The 21,492-nt window shown below is 33.6% G+C and overlaps 5 protein-coding genes across 10 annotated transcripts; 4 read left to right on the top strand and 1 right to left on the bottom strand.

Annotated features, from left to right (window-relative positions):
* Window positions 1-59: 59 nt before the first annotated feature.
* LOC108628496 (ninjurin-1) lies at window positions 60-2,305 on the top strand. 2 transcript variants are annotated; one of them, XM_026816546.1, is made up of 3 exons: window positions 60-815; window positions 1,323-1,792; window positions 1,952-2,305. In XM_026816546.1, the coding sequence occupies exons 2-3, from the start codon at window positions 1,376-1,378 to the stop codon at window positions 2,147-2,149; spliced, it is 615 nt and encodes a 204-aa protein (XP_026672347.1). In that variant the 5' UTR covers window positions 60-815; window positions 1,323-1,375; the 3' UTR covers window positions 2,150-2,305. The 2 variants fall into 2 exon arrangements, with proteins under 2 accessions (XP_026672347.1, XP_017885950.1); XM_018030461.2 differs by lacking the exon at window positions 60-815 and having other exon boundaries at window positions 1,257-1,792.
* Window positions 2,306-2,510: 205 nt separating this feature from the next.
* Window positions 2,511-8,618, bottom strand: LOC108628495 (neural Wiskott-Aldrich syndrome protein). Its single transcript, XM_026816544.1, has 8 exons — window positions 8,486-8,618; window positions 8,199-8,400; window positions 7,332-7,612; window positions 6,949-7,242; window positions 6,571-6,871; window positions 6,094-6,492; window positions 5,756-6,015; window positions 2,511-5,677 (listed from the first exon to the last, which is right to left on the bottom strand). The coding sequence occupies exons 2-7, from the start codon at window positions 8,292-8,294 to the stop codon at window positions 5,761-5,763; spliced, it is 1,626 nt and encodes a 541-aa protein (XP_026672345.1). The 5' UTR covers window positions 8,295-8,400; window positions 8,486-8,618; the 3' UTR covers window positions 2,511-5,677; window positions 5,756-5,760.
* A 422-nt stretch (window positions 8,619-9,040) lies between these two features.
* Window positions 9,041-13,139, top strand: LOC108628494 (zinc finger protein 350). The gene is made up of 3 exons (XM_018030459.2): window positions 9,041-9,490; window positions 9,643-10,035; window positions 10,149-13,139. The coding sequence occupies exons 1-3, from the start codon at window positions 9,350-9,352 to the stop codon at window positions 11,727-11,729; spliced, it is 2,115 nt and encodes a 704-aa protein (XP_017885948.1). The 5' UTR covers window positions 9,041-9,349; the 3' UTR covers window positions 11,730-13,139.
* Window positions 13,140-14,759: 1,620 nt separating this feature from the next.
* LOC108628521 (uncharacterized) lies at window positions 14,760-18,833 on the top strand. Of its 4 annotated transcripts, none has more exons than XM_018030511.2 (8): window positions 14,760-14,999; window positions 15,931-16,134; window positions 16,211-16,472; window positions 16,556-16,678; window positions 16,759-16,920; window positions 16,994-17,188; window positions 17,250-17,443; window positions 17,518-18,833. In XM_018030511.2, exons 2-8 carry the CDS (start codon window positions 15,944-15,946, stop codon window positions 17,681-17,683), a joined length of 1,293 nt encoding a protein of 430 aa, XP_017886000.1. In that variant the 5' UTR covers window positions 14,760-14,999; window positions 15,931-15,943; the 3' UTR covers window positions 17,684-18,833. The 4 variants fall into 4 exon arrangements, with proteins under 4 accessions (XP_017886000.1, XP_026672325.1, XP_017885998.1 ...); XM_026816524.1 differs by lacking the exon at window positions 14,760-14,999 and adding an exon at window positions 15,027-15,047; XM_018030509.2 differs by lacking the exon at window positions 14,760-14,999 and adding an exon at window positions 15,082-15,155.
* On the top strand, window positions 17,457-21,356 carry LOC108628520 (mitochondrial-processing peptidase subunit beta). Of its 2 annotated transcripts, XM_026816523.1 has the most exons (9): window positions 17,457-17,474; window positions 19,016-19,179; window positions 19,273-19,438; window positions 19,508-19,664; window positions 19,728-19,939; window positions 20,022-20,165; window positions 20,291-20,436; window positions 20,506-20,709; window positions 20,791-21,356. In XM_026816523.1, exons 2-9 carry the CDS (start codon window positions 19,039-19,041, stop codon window positions 20,929-20,931), a joined length of 1,311 nt encoding a protein of 436 aa, XP_026672324.1. In that variant the 5' UTR covers window positions 17,457-17,474; window positions 19,016-19,038; the 3' UTR covers window positions 20,932-21,356. The 2 variants fall into 2 exon arrangements, with proteins under 2 accessions (XP_026672324.1, XP_017885996.1); XM_018030507.2 differs by lacking the exon at window positions 17,457-17,474 and having other exon boundaries at window positions 18,847-19,179.
* Window positions 21,357-21,492: the final 136 nt, after the last annotated feature.

Raw genomic sequence — 21,492 nt, 5'->3', positions numbered from 1 at the left:
ATATCGAGAAATGCTTCAAGTAAAAGTTGTACATAATACTATTACCAAAGAAAAATTTGAAATCACTATAATTTTAGCTTTTTAAGAGTAAAAGGTGGTACTGACTGTATAACCAATACATCCTTAATTATACAAGACAATAGTTCAATGAAGAAGTCGTATATCTCTAAATGATTACAATAATGGCATGCCCTTTTTCTATGTTCAATGATGGAACAATACTACATACGTACTGATGAATACAAGTAATTGTTTATCAGCGTACGGATGCTACTGTACATGTTCGTCATTTTATATCAACGTTTGAGTGCAATAGTAGTCGATTGATAGCCTGATTGTAATTACCTAAATAACGCAATTATTCTGAATCACGGAAACCAATTGTATATTTCTTGCACCACTATTCCCACACTTTGTCGAATTAGTCAGCCGTGATTAAGTACTTTCACAATTGTATTCTCTATGTTTAAAGATGCTCATTATTAAGACAATATCTAAAATTGTTGCTTCAACTTCCTTTTTATCGCTCGGGGAGATGCGTATTTAACGATAAGACGATGATGGGACAGCTAAAGTAGCTATGATACCTCGATTAAGACTCTTAGTGATCGTGTAAGCATATTGTCCTAAAACATCTCCCTTCAGTCGCTCGTGGTTTGTGGTTTCATTGAAACCGCGTCGGAATTCGGTTTTAAATACAGAATAACAGGATAACAGTTATCGTGCTTTCTGTACTCTGGCTTCATTATTTACGACACCACCGATAGATCAGCAACTATCTCCCAGCGTTACGTTTTCACTCACTTTCATCTTAAGTAAGTATAAGATTTTCATCGTTACAAGTGTTCTCGTTTATTAATTATAGTTTTATTAATCTTGAAATTTGACCAAAACGCGGAATTCTAATTAGCTTTTACGTAGAGTTTTCATTCGTAAAAATGCAAATCGTTTAGAGCCAGTTAAAATTTGATTGAAACGCGGAAGGAATTCGTTCGAGGTGACAATTATTGTATTGACAACTAATCGCATTGTATACCATTCGCATAGTTCCAGTTTCGCAACTGACTAATTTCTAAGCTCTAGTCTCCTTGTCACGAATTACTCACGTCGTCACGTTTCGATAATGTTACTTAAACTTCTCGAGACAAAGCAATCGTGATGCAGTTGTCTGATCGAGATTAAACAGTATTTATTTGATCGGCGAACGACAATAATAATTAGTAGGAAATCAAAACGGTAGAGATAAAAGATATACCAGGAACAAGTGTGACGATTTGTTGTTCAGACCGCGAAGTGTACGTTTGTTCCGTGTGTTATTCCAGGCCGAAAACCGGAAGCTATAATAAGGAGAACGAGAAACTGATATAAGGAAGCTATGGATGACAAGGAAAAGGGAAACAAAATAGATATGGTAGAGGAAGTAGTGGTAAAGGACACTTTTTCCTTTACGGAAAATATGTCTGGAAATAAACAAGGATCGGTGGAAGACATGGACGAAAAGGATGGTTTTGACGACACTTCAAATGAAAATATTAAGATGAACAAATCGGATATGGTGGAGAGTGTGGTGGTGAACGATACTGTTCCTGCCGTTGACACGACGGATAAGAAGTCGCTGCCGTACAAAGATACGAACTCCTTTGCCGCGAAAAAGACAGTGGCCCAAGGTATGATGGATGTTGCTCTGATTACGGCTAATGCAAATCAATTGAGGTATCTAATCGAGTATCAGCGTGAGAGTGTCACATTCTTTTGGATTCTGGGTTTAATCATCATCAGCCTTCTTCTTCAGGTAAGATAAACAATATAACAATAAATGTCTGTTATCGTTATCTCGATCAAGATTATATTGTCATCCTATCTAAAGAAAAATTAACAAAGCATCGTAGTCAGTAACTTTTTTGTACAGTGTCTAGCTATCATTCATAAAATTTGATTTTTTTAATTTTAGATCGCCGTAGGCGTCAGTTTGGTTTTCAAAGGTCGGTTCGACATAAAGGGGAAATCGAAATCGTTGACGGCACGAAAGATCGATAATTACGTGGTGATCGGTGTCTTTTTAATAACCATCATAAACGTGTTCATCGCCGCATTCAGTATATCTGTTACTACGCAACCATTAAGTGTCTTAGCCGGTGGCCAGCAATGAAAATAAGATCTTTAGTAGGAACCCTTGCGTAGTTCGCTCTCTTTCTCTTTCAAAAAAAGGGTAAAGTTTTTGTTATGAGTATATACAGATACTCAATGGAGATGACTTTTTGCTATATCTAAATATTCGTATTGAAAAAAATATAATATAATTATATTTTCTATGTAAATACATATACGTATATGTGCAACACGATACCTGATACTGATCAAATTTTTTATAATTTAATAAATCCTAAATCGTCGTAATTTACTACTCTATTTAAATATAAACGCGTATTAAAGCATACTTCTTTTCTATGTGATTGTAAATATATATTAATGTAATGGATAGAATTACAAATAAATAAATCGAACGAGCATTTGTTCTACATCAAGGAAAAGTTAAGTATTTAATTTACTGTCAGTCCCTTTTAAAGTCTGGATCTTCTGTTCTCACCTAAAAACTATCGATCGCGCTAACATTACATTATTTAACAAGTGACGTAACATGCAAATATTTGCTGGAATTACTGTGCCTAGCGGTATTTGTTTTCATTTCTTCCATTCTTTGTCTATTCTCTTACATATTATTAACGGTTTTCAATTAGCGAAGCTTTCAAAATTATATTTTTACGAAGGAGCGACTTCTAAAACTTTTGGAAGTTATACATTTATTATTTGATTATTTTCTAATCTCACAATATGAATTCAAATGTTAATAATGTTTAATAATTCTGAAACTATGATATGTTTTCCCTCGTACGATTGTTAATACACTTACAGAGGTTGAATTCCACAAAGAAGACAGCCAAGTATTTGTCATTATAAGCTCGAAATTTGAAATGCTTATACTTCTGTTTTTTTACTTTTTGTTTGCAGATGCATATTTCACGCTCATGTATATATTTTATTTGTCTCATCATACTCATAGCAAAAATATTCAGTTAGACCGATGTATATATCCGATCTACTTAATCTAATTTCCATTACGTATAAAAGCTGACTGTTAAATAAATAGTTATAAACATTATTTTAACGTATTATTCAACGTTTCTTTTAAAATTATTTACACATAACAGATATAAGTTTCTCCTACAACTACGAATCCTATCATCTCGCGTAGAAGTATAGTACTCTTACTGATCATCTCTCGTAGTAACAAAGAAGAAACACACATTCCGTTCCGCGTTGGTTAATAAAATTTGCGCTTTATACAACGCGAGTCTAGCCTTTTTAGATAATATAAAAAAATAATACGGTTAAAGGAAGTAGTTGCGTGTTAAAAAGTGAATTATAATTAATTGTTTTATATTCATTTTCTAGTTTTTTTTTTTGATATTTGGTAGACACAATACAAATCGAACACGATTTGTAACATGTACTGTTATATATACATTCGATACAAGAACAATTTACCTCTGGAAATCGGATAAAAATACCCAATGTCCATTTAATAGTTCTCTTTCTCTCTCGTTCTCTTTCTTAAATGCAACAGTACTTCTGTATAATGCAATTCTAAGAAGAATTTAGATAATCCTCTCACTCTGCATACAATCTTATTAGTTTAGTACTCGTAACAAGTCTTTCTCTTCTTTATTTTCAACGTCTCGCACTAATTTCTTTCTATTCTAGTTAACGTAATTACTTCTCTCCCTCTTCTCTTGATTACGCTCTAGTATAGTGTCTCAACACTCCGACACTAATCGAAAATCCTGCGATTTTGCCATTTCTTTATCCCCAGCTAGTCAATCGAATACATTATTTTGTATCGCATAATATTGCATAGAATATAATAAAATACAATAACTAATAATTAACGTATTCTTTTTTTCTCTTGTTTCTGGTGTGACTAGGATTTCTCCTTAGTGGCGTAAAACTCTATATGTATATTGTGCCTCGTACAATTTTCCAAAAAGGATAATCTCTTTCACTCTCTTACGGTTTTCGCCTCACTTTTGCGGGCTAGATACTATATCACACACGTGAAAATATACAATTCATACTACGTCGTTAATCGTAATACGTCTTCTATCTTTTAATAGGATATATCTAAGAATCGTTTGATGCATCGCTTCTGTTGTTTGATCGAATGAACAAATTATGCAATAATATTGTCCAACAATGCGAAGATTACCTCATCAAAAATTCGTTTAATTCGCTTGCGATCTCCGCAAACATAGTCCTCGCAATTTCCTCTTAGAACGGAGGCCGACGAATATTACGACTGACATAACAAATGAAGAGAAAAAAAAGAAACGTAGAAAGTTGATATTAAGATATTTAAAAAAATGATCGACTATCCACTCAAAAAATTGTTTAAATAATTTGGAAAACTCGCTCGGGTGTCACAATTCACATCAGTTCAGGCGCCTGCTTTAGCATCGTAGCCGACTAGATACAAGGCCGTAATTTCGATACACCTGGGACGAGTTTCCAAGCCAGTCAACGAAAGAATCGACATGATTCTTCTTCGTAGAACATTTAATATATCAATAGATTTAGATAAGGATATCATTTCTAAAACGTCAGGAATATAAGTCGACCTTAGCATGCTTGATGACACGATTAATTGTATAGCACTACGTAAAATTTCAGAATTTCGCAAGTCGGTCTGTACAATAAAAGGTACACGTAGATACACTGATCTGTGTGTGAGATATTAAAGTATCTACAAAGGAATATAATTTCGATGTGTCTCTTTCGTGTATGATCATGAAAAGTATTGCAATCTCACGGAGTATTAAACTTGAGAAAAACTAATGTCTTTAGTACTTTTACTTCTTGTCTACTCGAATCGATAGATCTATCCCAATTAACTTGGAAATCTATGAATTTTACGTTTTGTTTCACTGTAAGAGCGCATCCTGCACTAACATTGTCGCTAACTTAAGATTATGCGTACTTGGAGCCACACGAATCGGGCAGGGCAAACTAGGGCTAAAGTTTTATCAAGGAAGTTGGATAAATCGTAAAGTAATAGCGTGAACTTACATAGAATTTGAAATATTATTAACTGTAATATATAGTTAAGCTACTTCTTATTTAATTCCATTTATTCATTATTACGTTCCTTATAATATTTCATTGAAACAGCGTGAATAGGCATAATTGTCTATAGTATTCACTTTATTTGACAAATATTGGATTCTCAGTTAAACAAATAAATATTTGAGAACGAAAGATCAATTTTTATATACCTGTTGTGCTATATAACATCGTATTCGTTTTATATATATATATATCTGTATACCTTTCTTTCTTCTCTATTAGACAATTGTATGTAACAATTTCTTCCAAATGATACTAGGACTTTATTTTGCCCTTATCTGCCCTATCCATGTAGTTGTGCCTTACTTTCCGATATAACACATTCAAGTGATCGCCCTTTCCGGAACATTTACATGTTTTTTTCATTCTTCTTTGGATATCAAATTCAAAATCGTTACATTATACATTTATAGTAACTAATCTGTTGTCTCTATATGTTTATTGATAGCAGATTTATCACAGTGATATATTATTTTACTCTTGGAGTTGTATACTTTACCTGAAACAGTCATAAATTCATGAAAAAACAATTGTTTAAACTGTACGTGCATACACGAATCGATCATTCCTAACGAACCTGAATTAGTCTTCCCATTCATCGTCATCACTGGTTTCACTAGTCGAATCATCACTTTCACTATGGATTGCATTTGATCGCTCAGCAAGAGCTCTCGACAAAGCACTAGCCAATCCTCCTTGAAATACTGATGGCGCTTTACTCTTTACCTCGTTCGAAACGGGCCTCAATTCAACTCCTTGACGAATCTGTTCCAACAAAGCGTTTCTCGAGCCCGTAGGTTGAGGATTCTCTTTTTTTATCTCAGACCTATCGACCTTCTGCAACGTAAAAATAACATGCATAATAGCCATAACTTACGTTTTTCTGTTACGGAATACGGTAATTCTGATACTAACTTTAAGGGTAGTGCCGCTCCTTATACTATCCATCAATGTCGACCTCAGATCGGCGAGCTCTTCGTTATTATTGTTGGTACTAGTGTTATTATTGTTGGTTGCACTCGTGTTGACCGTTCCGTCGTCGGTGTTCTGTAGATTAGGCAATGGTGGTGGAGGTGGAACAGGTGTGGTCGAATCGCTTCTGGAACGTGGTACTGGAGCCGGCCCTGACGGCGGTGGTGGAGGAAGTGGCGGAGGTGGAGGTGGCGGCAGTGACGGCGCGGAAGTTACAGAGGGTGGCGGCGGCCGACTTGGTAATGCTCTATGAACCGGCGGCGCATTAGGAGGTGCGCTCGGCGGCGTTGACGGTGCGTTGAATCGACTTGGAGGTAACGGCGGGGCACTTCGCGCCTGATGCTATAAAGATGTTACATCGTTATTTTGTAAAATCCTGTAAAGATAGAGAGTATATAATAGTCTAAAAGATATACCCACAGGTATGGTTCGTGCAGGAACTGGAGGAGGATATTCCTGTCTTTGAGGTGCTACGGGAGGTTGTTGTTGCTGCTGCGACTGCTGTACATTAGTCTCTGAACCAGTCGAGGAAATGTCTTCTCTAATGGCATTCATTCCACCATTTTTATCGATGAAATCGTAGATAAAATCACGCATGTCTGGTTTTCGGAACTGATCTTCTGACACACCGGCTTTATCAAGGAAAATTTTTAAGTGCGGATCAACTTTCTCTATTTCCAATTCCTTGCTATTAGCGTTCCATCCCATGTGCGAAAGATGTCTAAAAAAGTTTTCAAATTATTAGGCACATTCGTCAAATGTACCGAGGATTCAAGGAATTAATGGTGAATTTTCAACCTAAAGTTAGACGGAGGACCAATATCGTCTTTCGTTAATTTCTTCTTAGTTTTCTCACGCTTTTTCTTTTTCGTTTTGTGCATAGAACTACTAGAAGCGCTTCTGTTAACGCCAAGTGTATTTGGAGTTCCATTTAATAAATTAGAAGTTGACCCTGTATTAAATGCAACAGAGGATGTATTGCTTTGATTTCTCCATGGCATTGTTGCACTATGCTGAGTTTCTCCTTCCATTTTAGACCGTCTTTGCTGCCTCCTTATACGTTTGTCATTCAGCTTACCAAGAAGAATATTTCTAAAAATAAGTAAAGGTTAAGGATTAAGCTCTTCAATAAAGTACGTAATATATCAATTAATATTTTTATATCAAAATCCTAAACGTACCTTAATGTCATAGCATCTGTTTCATTTGCAAAATTAAAAGCAGCCATACAATCTTCCGCTTCAAATGTATGGAAGTATGACAATGGTGCTTTATAGTCCATATCATTATAAACTTCATGTTCCCACAACATTGCTTTTCTTTGTAAGCAATATAAACGAAGGAAAAAACTACGTCTAGAATTATCCCTTATCAATGTTATAATACCTGTAGTTTTCTTTATCCATTCTTTATGTGAAGGTGATTCAGTCAAATACAATTGAATAACTCCAGCTGCTAAGCACTATAAGAAAATCATTTTTCTGATATATTAATTACAAATAAATAATAAAATATGTACATGTGAAATTGAAAGATATATGAAGAATGCTAACTGATCAAGTGCGAAAAAATACAGAGTGGAAAATTTTTGCATAATTATAAATCCTCTGATGTCACTTGATTCACTCATGACTAATACGTACTTCTAAACATACATTCTTTTGAATAGACTACTTTACTATTGCAGAGGTTTTAAGACAAAATGAAATGAACTTGATTAATGCGTTTAAAAATGTTTTTACCAGGCCAAATCATAAGATTTTCGATATTAAGAATTGTTCTACAAACTAAATACACGAAATATGTCGGTGTTATATACACGTAGCCAATATTTCGCCAGTATGTGACGTAGATAATACCCAAACATGATCAGTGTTCAATCATAAAAGCAATAATCGTATAAAATGTCCGGAGATAAAGGGAAAATGAAATTTGACAGCACGAATTTATCTATACTTATCGAACAGGAAAATTTAGGTCAAAATCACTGTATTAAAATGACACGCGCGATCCTAGCAAGTAAAAATTGTTCTTAGCGCAATTCTCACCTGACACCGATTTCCTATCAATTGGAAGACTTGCTCGTTTTCTTCCGGTTTTAAAAGTATTGAGCCTCTGTGTCTGCTCATGGTGCCTGACTTCATTTTTAATAAGGTTAGGATCCTCTGACTATCGCACCGCGATATTTCTTACAACACTACCGTTCAATCGATAGATCTGTCTCATAATTTACCATCGACGTGCCCCATCCTTAAACATTTTTACTTTTCAATTCGTACACCGTGCACCGTACTCGAAGTGACCGTGGAATTATAAATGGTCAATCACCACCCACCAAATCTATCCCTGACACTATCGTCCATAGGAAACTCCACCAGTTGGTGATGACATTTTCATCTATCCGGTTCAATGTTCCACGTTTCCTCATTCGATACATTCTCGCTCTTAAATCAGATTGGACCACCGCAAAGGCAGTTCGAGCATGTTACTCGATATAACTGGGAATTCATTATTTTTCAGCTTCGTGTCTTGATAATAAGAAGGAATTTATAAATATAAACGCCTCGTAAAATCTTGTTCCTTTAGTATTTAATATAACGCGTTAAATCATCGCGTATATCTGTCGTATTGAATTATTATTATTACATGTTTTAGTTAAGTTTAAGTATTTGTGGTTTCTCAGTCCCAATATAATAATAATTGTAAGTGTTATAGTACTGTATTACAACTGTATATACGTACAAGTTCTATTTTATTACTTATTAGGAAATAAATACAACATACATACAAGCGGCTTGTTCGTATAATTATAACGCAATTATTTTTCCTAGGAGCGTCAGTGGAGCGACAATAATGTAAAAATGATATGCAGAGACATTTTATAAGAGAACGTTGTTCCTTTTATGATTTGACACTCGTGTATTTATATGCAGATTGAAAAGAGGTTTTGAATTTTTAGCGCGTTTCGTTACCCTTTCGTTGTCGCTATAATCACACACAAACTGCAAATGGCCACGGTTGTAATTCACGTAGTCCCCGAAATGCGATATCAAGCAGCGGAATCTTGTTTTATACGTGAAACAACATCGTCAACGATGATAACGCGGCAGTGATCGTTGTCACGCGTACGTTGATACGGGAACAGGACTGATCGCGATTTTTTCTAAGGTCGCGCAATTGAGTTTTCCGCGGGAAAACAATGTCCGGATATCAAAGAGTGAATTATTACGAACTGTGCAGATTGTGTACCAGCAGCGAAGGAACCAAAATGAACATCTTTCGCGAGGAAGGTCGTAGGCTTCAGCTGCAAACGAAGATCCAGGCTTGTTTACCCATACAGGTGAGACTACATCTCTGATTCCGATTTCGAACAGGTTTTGACACATAAGAATCAGAATTACACCTTCGTAAATGCCTATTATCAGTGCCATCGTTTACACTTAATTAGTATACAACTGCAAACAATACTTAAGAACGAATTGATGCTTCAAGGTTTTGGAGGAAGATTCTTTACCAAAAATTGTTTGCCACGAGTGTGTGAAGAAATTGGAAAATTTCATTGAATTCAGAGAAACAGTTATAAGTGCTGAGGGTATGTTAGAATCGTATTTTACTTCCTTACGATTTTCTGAAGATTTCCTGAAGGAAGGTAAAGTTTATGTGAAGAGTCCTGACAAGGATAGGGCAGACAGATCAGGAACGCCTAATAATGAAGTATTAAAGTCAATAGAAAAAGTAACACCTCCAGCTGAAACTCAGATAATAACCGATGAACCACAAATGCAACATGAACAACCTGTTGTTGTTAGTAATATAAATGCTTCTAACATTCAAATTATAAGTGGAGTTCAAGCAAGAGTTCAGCAATACAAATGTGCAATGCAGGTTTGTTGAAAAATATATAGTAACTTCTTGACCGATGTATTTACTTTACATCTTCCAGAAGAATACATGTAGAATTTAGCAGGAATTAAAGAGTTTTACTATATTTATTTTAGATGCAACCGGGAGGTATGACAGCAGCTGTCGTAGAAGCAACGGCTGAAACACACTATACTTATCAGCAACAGACTTCGCAAGTATCTCCCCAACAATCAAACGAAGCACAAAATCAAATTAACGATCAACAAAACCCGAGCTCGCAAATTCAAGTGCAAAATCAAATTCAAAACCACGGTCAAATAAATCAACAGATCCAACCGCAAAGACAGATCCCGCAACAAAATCAAACACAAGTTGGTCAACAAAATCAATCGCAGATAACGCAGCAAATTCAACAATTACAAAGACAGCACACACAGCTTCAACAGATTGAGAAACAGGTGCAGATCAATGCACCACAAGAGTTCCCTGTCAAACAGGAACCACAAGCACAAGTGGTACATCAAAATAATAATATCAGTTTAAAAACAGAATCTGATAGCAAGGACAGTCAACAAATCATTCAGAAGGTACAGTCTGAAAACCTAAAGAACGAAAATGGAACACAAGGCTTTACGACTGTACAAGCCGCGCCGGAGGTATTTCTAAATTTAGGATTTAAGGAAACTCCGTTGGTGGTCACGCAAACAATTCCTGAAGATTCAAAAGACTTTAAGTCGGAAGACTCGATGTCGCGTAATTCGATTGGACAGATATCCGAATTTCTAAGAATTAAATCAGCGCCTGAACCAACGTCTTTGATTACCGTGAATCCTCAAGCTGTATCTCAAGTTCATAATCGTACTACCTGCAAAGAGTGTGGCAAAATATTCATCTCTATAAATCAGCTGAATAATCATGCTTGTTCCGTTCAAAGTACTCTGAGTGAAACTTCCGATACCAGTAGTAATAAGGAAGAGACACAAATTAATAACAGTTCATTTAGTTGTGACGTTTGTGGTAAACCGTTCAAACGAAAAGAACATCTTTATCAGCATAGAAAATTACATACTGGTGAACGACCGTATGTATGTACAACGTGCCAAAAGGCATTCAGTCGTAAGGAACACTTAGTTAGGCACTCGGTATCTCATACAGGTGAAAAGATGCATGAGTGCGACATGTGCGGCAAAAGTTTTTCACGGAAAGACAATCTACACAAACATCGTAAAACACACGGCGTATCGGGCCCATACATTTGTGAAACCTGTGGAAAATCGTTCGTGGTAAAACATTATTACTTAATGCATCTGACAACCCATGCGTCAGATGTTGGAAATGATCTAAATTATCCAGATCCTTTACCATATAAATGTAACATGTGTCTCAAGGCATTCCCTATAAAACAATATCTCACAAGTCACAAACTTAAGCATAGATCCAGGAACAGTAACAATACTTCTCAGAATACTGTGAACAATCATGTGCAGCAGCAGCAGCAACAACAAGAACAACAACAACAAACACAACAATCAAACACTACAAACAATGTAAACATAGTGACTAATAACGTTGCCAATTCTGAGAATCTAAACAGTAACAATGAACAGTCTAACAATGAACCGACGGTCGAGATGCAGAGTGTTATCGAAAGGAACGAACAAGCAAACAGTTCGTTTAACAACCAATATCATAATAATGTACAAGAGTTTCAATGAGATAAGGGAAAGCGTGTCTATTATGTTCTCTTGCCAAACGGTAACAATCATAAGATTGTTGTTATGTGAGCATGAGATATTTTACGACGCGCTAAAATATTTTCTTATATCGAAATCGCTGTTACTCCGGAAGTGACTTTTGTACTTTAATAAGATGCGATATTATTTTCACAACTTAAATATTATTTTCAGCGGACTTAAACAATTAATCCTTTCAATTGTCATTAATCAGTTGATCACAAACGTCAAATCTTTAGTGGCTTATGAGCTTAACTTGGAGTAATTTGTACATATATTTATCGGTATAGTATTACATATATTAAATGCATGCTACGTTTTGTACGAATGCACACTGTTATTTAAAGTTCGGAGAAATTGTGTGCCACACGATTCAAACGTATCTATGTAGATAGTCATGAGGTTGTTCCAATACCTGATTAGATACGTATTTTCAGTCTATTGACTTGAAGCAAAAAACGAAGAATGAAATTCATGTATCAGAATATTATCTATGAAAGATTATATATTACTTTAGTTACTTAATAGAATTAGGAAAGCATGCTAAAAATAGTAATGTATTCTTATTTCATCAATATACGTCTGTTATATATTTTACCGATAGTTGTTGTTGAGATCTAAATTGATTTTTCGTATTACAAACAGTTTTACGAAAACATTATGATTTATCTTTTTGTTTTGTGCAATATGTGTTGTAGTGATGTATGTTAGACATACATCAAGGCCAATAATTTTTTCCGTAACCAGTGATTGCAACAATCTATGACTTTTTCACAAAGTATTTTAGAACTATATTGTTTGTATGTAACTTAGAATATTTACGAAACAAAATCTCTAAGACCAAAGAACTATATATGTTATGTATAAATTGGGTACATATATAATAGAAAAATAATTTCAGATATAAATCTGATTAGCTACGTAAATATAGGTAATTAAGATTTCGGTTTAAGCGTACATACGATGTGTGCATATTCTGCATATATTACATAGTAGGTTATATGCAGCGACTGTAAAGTCGTTGTTTTTTAACAAATGTGAGCGTGCCATACACTAAACTGACTAAATTCTTTAAATAAGCATGCAGGAAATTATGATTGTCAAATTTCTCAATGGACGTACAATATCGACCAAAATCGAGAGAATTTATGTTTCATAAGCCACGCATAGTTTTAGTTTCTCGCATCCGTAATTTATATATAATTAGCATTTGCTATAAATTAACTTATGTTTCCCTTTTTTTCATTAAACGCAGAAGAATCGGAAACAGGGGGCAGCTAACAGCTATATTCTCAAAAGGTCTCTGTTGTGTGTCATTAAGGTTGTATGAGCCGTAAGATTTCTGCCAAAAGTTTAAGCATGTAATAAAAATGTGTGTCTAATATTTGAAGTAATGAATTTTTAGAAAAAATAACAATTATAGAGGAGTAAGGTTTATAAAATTGTTCGGTCCGTTTTTCTCGGCGAGATGTAATAACTTTTTTGATAGGCTCGTAAAATTTTGTACGTTTTATTAATGTAATATCTAATAACTGTTAAAATTTCAATGCTTTGTCATTTGTTGATAAGGGTTCATACAACCTTAACGTTTCATATATGACATTTATCAAATTTTATATTTTTACACAATAAAAGTTATATTACGAAGAAATTTTTATATTTTATCGTGCAATTATCATCATATTATTTTTTTCACTACGTTCCATGTTGAAACGGATACTAATGAAATTTATAATCGCACAACGTATTCGTTAGAGCGTGTTACTGCATTAAATTGTTTCTCCAACTAAACATGAAACTTTATCCGAACGTAAAATCTGTAATCGCATATGCGGCCGTGAAATTATGTTCTACACCACCGTCCTCCTTAGTAAAAATGTTCTATGTATCAGACAAATCTTTTGAAATCTTACTCCAGGAGCAGTTTTTGCTGCTTTATATTACTGAACCATTTATTTATTACATGGAACATTTTAAAGTGATGTATTAAAAATTTTTCATTTACTGATAGACAGATATTAAACCCTGCTCTTTTGTGAACGTGAGTTATAGGCCGATTGAGATAAGGAGGGCATAAATAAATGACTTAAGATGTAAATGAACTCTTTCTACAGTACAAAAGATTTATTTTAATTACGTAGCCAGATCTTATTTTACCACATAAAGTCTTGTATATAATATATCGAAACAAAAGTAATGAATTTAAGACTGTGTTTCTATATCACCCAGTACTAGGTGTACATTTGAAATGCATATAGATTTATAGTAATATTACATTGTATATAATATGGTCCAGTGAATAAGACGGAAAACTGTTAGTGCACTGTTCCTAAGGAAATTGTATTCTCAGCAAAGCGGGAAATACCTCTATTCGTATTGAAGCGTAAAGTAAATATTACAAATCCAAAGATACAGTGCTTTTGTTCATTGCATACATATGTGTACTTTGTGCCTAGTTATGAGAATCGCGAAGATTTATTTAAGTAGCCCCCTGCTCTATTCAAATAGTCCAGCAAGATGACATTTTTCTCTTTTCCTGTCTAGATATGATTATTTTTGAAACTTATATTGTTCATTTTTGTATTCTAAATTGTATATAATATTTTCCAACTAATACTATATTTAAATATATTATAACATAATACAAGCCGATTATGTATGATTCATTTAACTCTTTCCCATTTAATTACAAATAAATTAAGCCGAACGAAACTTATGCTGTCCACATAATTTCGATTAGAAGATTTATTTTAAATCAATAAATTAATGACGGAATAAAGTTCATAAAAAGTATATGAAATTAAAATAAGTAAAACGCATTATCTATTACATAAAACTTTCATTTTCACCGTACTTAAATATAATTAATTTTACATAATTTTTTGTTATAATATGAACAGCTGTAAATATTACGAAGAGAATTAAAATAAAGTGAACAAAAATAAGAAAAAATATGATTAAACGATATTGGAGAACACGTAAAATAAAAAGATTTAGTGCAATACTTCGATTTCATTCATGTATCGTTGAATTGTAAGCGATTTCAAACTTGCTCTCCAACTTGATCATAACAGGCTAAAGTCGAGTTTATAAATTTTAGTTTGGTCAGAAAAGTGTGCATGTTCATCGCTTTATACCTTGTGTTCTCAATGAATTCGACTGATTGGATGCATTATTTAAGGCAATTCATTTTTGTGGTCATATATTTTCAACTATAATAATATATATTCGGAATAATAGAATAACAATCAGGTAAGTGTAAACACAGCAGTGACAGTATATCGGACAGTAGATCATAAGGTTATGTTATTACTTGTTGATATTTGACAATAGTACAACAACATTTATGCTTTATTATTCAGAAAAAGCAATCCATTTATATTAACAAAAATACCGAAATAAAAGCATGTAATATATTTAATGTTTTATTATAACATTAATGAATCAATTTCTGCATTTTGTTAAATGTCAATCGCTTTGATATGACGTTTTTAAAAATGTTGTTTTTAAAATAGAATTAACGTTTTTCATAATGTACGTTTATCATACGATTTAACAGCTTCACAGATTTACAAAAAAAATAATAAAACGATAATTGTAAAACACAACTTTCAGGAAATCATTATTTTTACGCAATAAGATTGGGTTTTTGATATATTAATAATGAAAACGTTATTTTATGAAGTGCATAAAAAATGATGTAGGATCATTGATCATAGTGGCATATGGTTGGCAGAAATTTTATCACTATTTCTGGGATTCAGCCAAAGAAACTCAGCTTATTCAGCAGTCAGAATTAGACTGTTTTGTGAACAGAACTTTCTTTGTGTTTTTCTGTCAGTTTCAATTTGAAAACTACGACCAACTTTAGTTTTTGTATACTGTCACAGAAAGATGCAGGGAGAGTTAAAACCATTGGAACAAGTGCATCTGACATCTCATCGTTTAATTTGTTACATGTACATTAATACCTCTACATATTTATAAATAATTTTCAATAAAACATATATGTAGTTTCAATAATAATAGTTAAACGATGATCATGCAAAAATGTCAATTGCTTTGTGCTTACAGGATGAATCATAGATTTATCTTAAATTAATAATGAAAGCCATATAAAATGATACTTTAAAACAAACTTGGTAAAATTTGAATTTATTATTCTATGTTTGCTTTTATACAGGTGTAAAAAGAAAATGAAGATTAAACGCAGTAGATCTTTGTCTCCTAAAGCTTCAAGCAGTGAGGAGGACATGAAGCGCATGAAATCTAGAGAAAGTGAAAAAGAGAACGATATAATATATCCAAATATATTAGAATTCTCAGATGATGTCCTGCTGAATATATTTAAATACTTGAATCCTACAGATCTTATGGCAATAAGTTTGTAAGTTTCTGCATATAAGTTGCGTTGGTTTCACAAAAGTTTATCGTTAAATAATTTTCTAATTGTTTCTTACTAGATCTTGTCAAAGATTAACCCAAGTAGCACAAGATAAAACTTTATGGAGAAGAGTAGACTTTCGAGATAGACCTATACTATTAACCGAATTAAAGGAGTACATCAAATTCTTTCATCCAATGACAACAAGTCTTGCTATACGTGGTGACTTGTATTGTGAAAATGATATAGACCTTAGTCCTTTCTTTTTCTACTCGATTAAGACTAAATGCACTCAACTTAAAGAACTAATCATTGAGGAATACTGCATTAATGGAGATAAGGTAAAGTCAAATATTTGATCGTCAGAGTTACTTTTGAAGAAACATATTGGAAAGGTATTTCATATTCTTACATCTACTTATAGATTCAAATAACAGATTTTCCACAAACAATTGAGAAACTCTCGCTAGAAGGTTGCAAAATGGGATATTTACGAAGTAATAAGTCATACTTTTTTAAAATGAACTTTCACATGCCTAATCTAACAGTAAGAATTCCTTTTTTCAAAATTGCAGATTTCTAATATTAGGCTCCTTTTAGCATTTACTTTATATTCTTATTTTTCAGTGTTTAATATTAAGTAATTGTCAATGGTTCACTCCACATTCGTTGTTGGTCATTAGTAAAATGCCCAAACTGAAAGAATTAAGGTTGAACTCGTGTCATCGGTTAGGTGAATGCGTCGCCTATACTAGCTTAGCTACACGATTCGGATTCAAAACATTAGAAGTAAGCACAATTTTTTTACATTATTACTATGATGTATTGATTAATCAATTAATTTCCGAGTTATATATTTCAGATTCTTGATTTGCGAGATACTGCGCTCGGTGATAGTGAAGTTGGATGTTTTAGCAGTACTAGGACATTAACGCATCTTTATTTGGAATGTCCTTCTAATTTACGAAATACTGACTCGGCTGATCCGGAGCCACGACCTTTACAAAGAGAAGCTTTTAATCAACCTCCTGTATATGAAGATGGGCATCTTGCGCAAGTAAGTATATACACTGATCTTATGTAAAAAATTCCGTATCTAAATTTTATTTCTCTTTCAGTTTTTGGTTGAAAACGGATTTCCTTGGGAAAATTATATGTTCGGACGTTGTTTGATAACGGACAGAGCAATATGTGCTCTCGGGAGTGACACATGCGATCGTAGAATAATCAATAACTCGGCAGAAGGAGTGATAGTTGTGGAAGATGATAAGCGAATATTTAATAATCCACACTTGAAAACATTGGTTGTTAGGTACTATCTTATATTGAAGAAAGTTTGAACGGTAAGTTGACAGTAACGCATTTACGATCTTTGACGTATTTCAGAAATTATCCGCATGTTACAAACTCGAGTTTGGTACATTTGGCTTTAAACGCGTCGAGTCTCGAACATCTGGACGTAAGTGGTACGTCCGTTACAAAACAAGGTGTCGATACTTTCAAGTCACAAAGGCCGAACGTTAAGATAGTTACTTCTTTCGACGAGACATAGTTGTGGAAGAGTAGATCGAATTTTCGGTAACTTTGGAATATGCATGTGTTTAATATGTGGTTTGAGACTTCGTGCAACAGCATTTGAAGAAATACAGAACCGTTCCGAATACTTTTACAGTTTAAAAAATCTATTTTCCGCAATAAAGGAAATACCGTAAGAATTAGAAATAAACAAGTTTTTTACTTTCATTAAACTATAAATATAAACTATTGTGCGGAACATAAAATAGTATATATTTGAAGTTTATAGCTTAATTTTAGACTTTACCTCCGTGTGTGTTCAGCATATTTATTAGTATGTGTTGCGGTTCCACTACAATATTGTATATAAATTTTCCGTTGCGTATTGTCTGCTAATATTAAATCGGATAGACTATTTTGTGCTGATGATAATGAAATTTCCTTATCGAACTAAGGCGCCAGTATATATGAATTACTTTAAGTACATTATTCGAAGGGGGATGAGAAACTATCAGAACAAGAGCAAAATGTAGGATGTATTAATCGATTTTGTTTAATCGAATCATTTCGCGTAACACATCACGAATTTATATTATGACAATTGGTTTAACGTTTTCTACATTATTTATTTAAATGAATTATATAAATCAATACATAAAAGAATGCTCTATCAAATAGTTCTGTCATGTACGTATGTACGAACTGCTTAAAAATATTTACGATAACGTAAAAATTTGTACATCGATAATTATTTGACAAAGATATTTCCTGATTTTACTTTCTATCAAGAAATCATAAATATCCGTACAATATATGGACAGATGTTATGATTTTTATATCATAGAAGATCATTCCATTTGTTTTTCATATTGTTAACAATATATCGACGCAAGTAATAAAATATCTATTTCATCACATTTACGAAATTCTGTTTTTATTACGAGAACATATAATATGTAAAGTTTAAATACTCGTTTGAATGTAATATATACACTTATAGATATACGTATGTAATGAAGTAAAAGCACAGGCGTTTATATGTTCAATTGTCATTAAAAAAGTATAATTTCTATATGTATTCAATATAAATTATGTTCTGCATGGATAATTTAAAGTAAAAATGATAGCAGTGTCAAGATATTTATGCCAGATACGAGACGATATTGTATATAAATGTGTGAAAAGAGTACGTTGTTGCATTACTTTTTCTAAGTCATTTATATGGAAAGCATTGAAGATGATGCTACATATATCCGATTAATTTTTAAGGGATTCGTTTTTATTACAAATAAGCGTTACGAAACATTTCAAGACCTCGGTGCCATTTCTCGGAAAATGTCTAAAGTTTTAAATACGTATTCGAATTTAGAGAATACAACGGAATCATGCTATATGGACAATGGTATCCGTCTTGTATGCGAACGCAGAAAATCCTTCAACACCACCTTAGGATGTTTTCTTCCAGCTGGTTCGATGTACGAAATGCCCGAAGAACGTGGCAGCGTTCTGTTTTTGGAACATTTACTTTTTAGGGTAAAACCTCTTTGCCTCCTTGAGGAAGGAATGTACATGATCCAAGTCAAAAGTTAATTGCTCGTTTGATTTTAATTGAACGTTTCAACATAGAGAACGAAAACCCATGATCAGTTGGAAACCATTGTACAAGATATTGGAGGAAAAATTGCAGCTGTTGGAATGAGAGACATGTTCGTTTTTTATGGGACTGTACAATCATGTAAAGTAGATGAACTCGTTCAATTATTTGCGGATGTAATACTGAATGGAGTTATATGTAAGTCAGGAAAAATAATGTGATCGAACGCTCTATTCGCTTCGATGAAATATTAATGTGGTATTTCAGGTGCTACCGATATAACAGAGGAGAAATGCGTAATTTTAAACGAACTCGCTGAAATGGAAGTAGACAGAGAAAAAGTCGTGATGGATTATTTGCCAACTATCGCGTATCAAGGTACTGCTCTTGGCAATAGCGTATATACTGACACTGACACAATAAAGTAAGTGCGACGACTGTTCAAAAATTATCTCAGCATCTGTCCATTAATGTCCTAAATTTCCAGACAGTTTTCCATAGAAAAATTGTCTGGCTTTCGAAGCCGATTATTTAAACCATGTTACATTACGATGATCAGCACTGGATCCGTCTGCTTGAACGAATTACGAAAGATGGTTTGCGAACACTTTGATTGTAAAGTTGACGATTACAAGTCGTCGTTCGGTATTTCCAGCAGAATGCGAACTGGTACAGAGTCACTTGAGTATCGGTTCTCAGGTGAAATGAAATAAAAAATTAATTGTTCTTATTAACATTTACACAATGTTCGTCATATATAAATACCTCATCCGTAACGTAGCTGCTGAATTACGACTAAGAGATGACGATAATCAATTAGCGTACGTAGCAATAGGAGTTGAAGGACCAAGTTACAAACAGCGTAAAGAGCACGTTGCTTTCACTGTGGCTAAACAAATCGTCGGTTCTTGGGACATGTCATACAGTAAGCTAATATATTCTATACTCTGACTGTATAGTAATGTAATAATTAAAAAACATTTAAGAAACTGGGACGATCTTATCCCATTTTTAGGACAAGATGTCATAAGGCAATTCGTTTCTTTCTAGGTGGAGTAAATCATAATGCACCGTACATTGCACACTTTGCTTACAATACAGACACGTGTTTAATGTACAAGTCTTTTTTTCATAATTATGCACAGTCTACCAGTATATGGGGCTGTTACTTCGTTTGTGAAAGATTGAAAATCGAGGTATATTTCGCTATGTGATGTAAATATATTGCATTTCTACAATTCCTTATTATTGAAATGTTTATGTAGCAAATGGTTGCTGGACTGCGTAAAGTGTGGATGAAATTGTGTACAACGATTACTGAGAAAGAAGTATCTCGTGCCGTTAATCAGTGCATAGCGATTGACTTAATGGCATGCAACAATTCGACAAATCGTTTTTTCGACATTGTTGAAAATGTTTTCAGATACGGATGTTACGAGTCAATCGAGCAAAGAGTTACAGAGTATGAGGTACATAAGATGATTAATTTTTTATCTTCTTTAATGCAAAGTAAATAGCGATTTAGCATAAATAAGGGTTTCGCGTTATAGAAAATAAATGCAGATAAAATACGGGAAGTTTGTGGCAAATATGTCTATGATCAACATCCAGTCGTTATAGCTCTTGGTCGTATTGAGAATTTACCGGATTATGCATTAATAAGGAATGGCCTGTATTTGTTACGATATTAAAAGTAATTTTATAAAATCAAAATAACAAAATAACGATCATTTATCCCTTATCATTTATATGAAATAGTTACAAATCGCTTGGAATCATGAACGTGTTATTAACGTTTAATATTAGCCGTATCACAGCCTGAGAAAAAGAATTTACAACAATTACGCATATTTATAGCATTGTATTCTTTTTTTCATAATAAAGGGTATGCGTAATTTTGCGATTGCATGTGCGTTCTATAATTAGCGCATGAGCATTGACATTGCTCAAGCACATTCCAAAATACCGTTCCAAAAATCATGAATCAATGATGTGTAACTCGCCGAGGATTTTACCGAATTCACGTCACCCAATTTTCCGATCGTTAACATCGCAAACATTCGTTCGGAACAACGAAGTCGACAAACCTGGCAAATGAACAGCTTCGATTTCGAATTAATTTTGAATGAAGTCGTCAAGTAAAAAATTTGTCGAGAGGATAAAAGAAGATATTGTAATCCACCTTGTCGACCACCTTGATCGACGTTTATTCTATGACTATGGATGACAGGGTTGAGTAGCGTGAAAAACTG

This window comes from Ceratina calcarata, unplaced genomic scaffold (genome assembly GCF_001652005.2).
Source record: "Ceratina calcarata isolate Rehan_Ccalc_2016 unplaced genomic scaffold, ASM165200v1 scaffold525.2, whole genome shotgun sequence".
NCBI classification, from domain to species: Eukaryota; Metazoa; Arthropoda; class Insecta; order Hymenoptera; family Apidae; genus Ceratina; species Ceratina calcarata.
Note: the sequence above shows the minus strand (reverse complement) of the source record. Positions and strands in the feature narration are given on the sequence as shown.

What these genes read in the sequence shown, in the direction of transcription:
- LOC108628521 (XM_018030508.2), top strand. Translation starts at nt 15,642, where the DNA reads ATGCAGGGAGAGTTAAAACCATTGGAACAAGTGCATCTGACATCTCAT. An exon ending in GATCTTATGGCAATAAGTTT is followed by an intron (nt 16,135 to 16,210) that starts GTAAGTTTCTGC and finishes GTTTCTTACTAG; the next exon opens with ATCTTGTCAAAGATTAACCC. An exon ending in TTGAAAACATTGGTTGTTAG is followed by an intron (nt 17,444 to 17,517) that starts GTACTATCTTAT and finishes GACGTATTTCAG; the next exon opens with AAATTATCCGCATGTTACAA.
- LOC108628494 (XM_018030459.2), top strand. Translation starts at nt 9,350, where the DNA reads ATGTCCGGATATCAAAGAGTGAATTATTACGAACTGTGCAGATTGTGT. An exon ending in AGGCTTGTTTACCCATACAG is followed by an intron (nt 9,491 to 9,642) that starts GTGAGACTACAT and finishes TGATGCTTCAAG; the next exon opens with GTTTTGGAGGAAGATTCTTT. An exon ending in AATACAAATGTGCAATGCAG is followed by an intron (nt 10,036 to 10,148) that starts GTTTGTTGAAAA and finishes TATTTATTTTAG; the next exon opens with ATGCAACCGGGAGGTATGAC.
- LOC108628496 (XM_026816546.1), top strand. Translation starts at nt 1,376, where the DNA reads ATGGATGACAAGGAAAAGGGAAACAAAATAGATATGGTAGAGGAAGTA. An exon ending in TCATCAGCCTTCTTCTTCAG is followed by an intron (nt 1,793 to 1,951) that starts GTAAGATAAACA and finishes TTTTAATTTTAG; the next exon opens with ATCGCCGTAGGCGTCAGTTT.
- LOC108628495 (XM_026816544.1), bottom strand. Translation starts at nt 8,294, where the DNA reads ATGAAGTCAGGCACCATGAGCAGACACAGAGGCTCAATACTTTTAAAA. An exon ending in TGATAGGAAATCGGTGTCAG is followed by an intron (nt 7,613 to 8,198) that starts GTGAGAATTGCG and finishes ATTTTCTTATAG; the next exon opens with TGCTTAGCAGCTGGAGTTAT. An exon ending in GGAGCGGCACTACCCTTAAA is followed by an intron (nt 6,016 to 6,093) that starts GTTAGTATCAGA and finishes TTTACGTTGCAG; the next exon opens with AAGGTCGATAGGTCTGAGAT.
- LOC108628520 (XM_018030507.2), top strand. Translation starts at nt 18,868, where the DNA reads ATGGAAAGCATTGAAGATGATGCTACATATATCCGATTAATTTTTAAG. An exon ending in ACTGACACTGACACAATAAA is followed by an intron (nt 19,665 to 19,727) that starts GTAAGTGCGACG and finishes CTAAATTTCCAG; the next exon opens with ACAGTTTTCCATAGAAAAAT. An exon ending in AAAGAGTTACAGAGTATGAG is followed by an intron (nt 20,710 to 20,790) that starts GTACATAAGATG and finishes TTCGCGTTATAG; the next exon opens with AAAATAAATGCAGATAAAAT.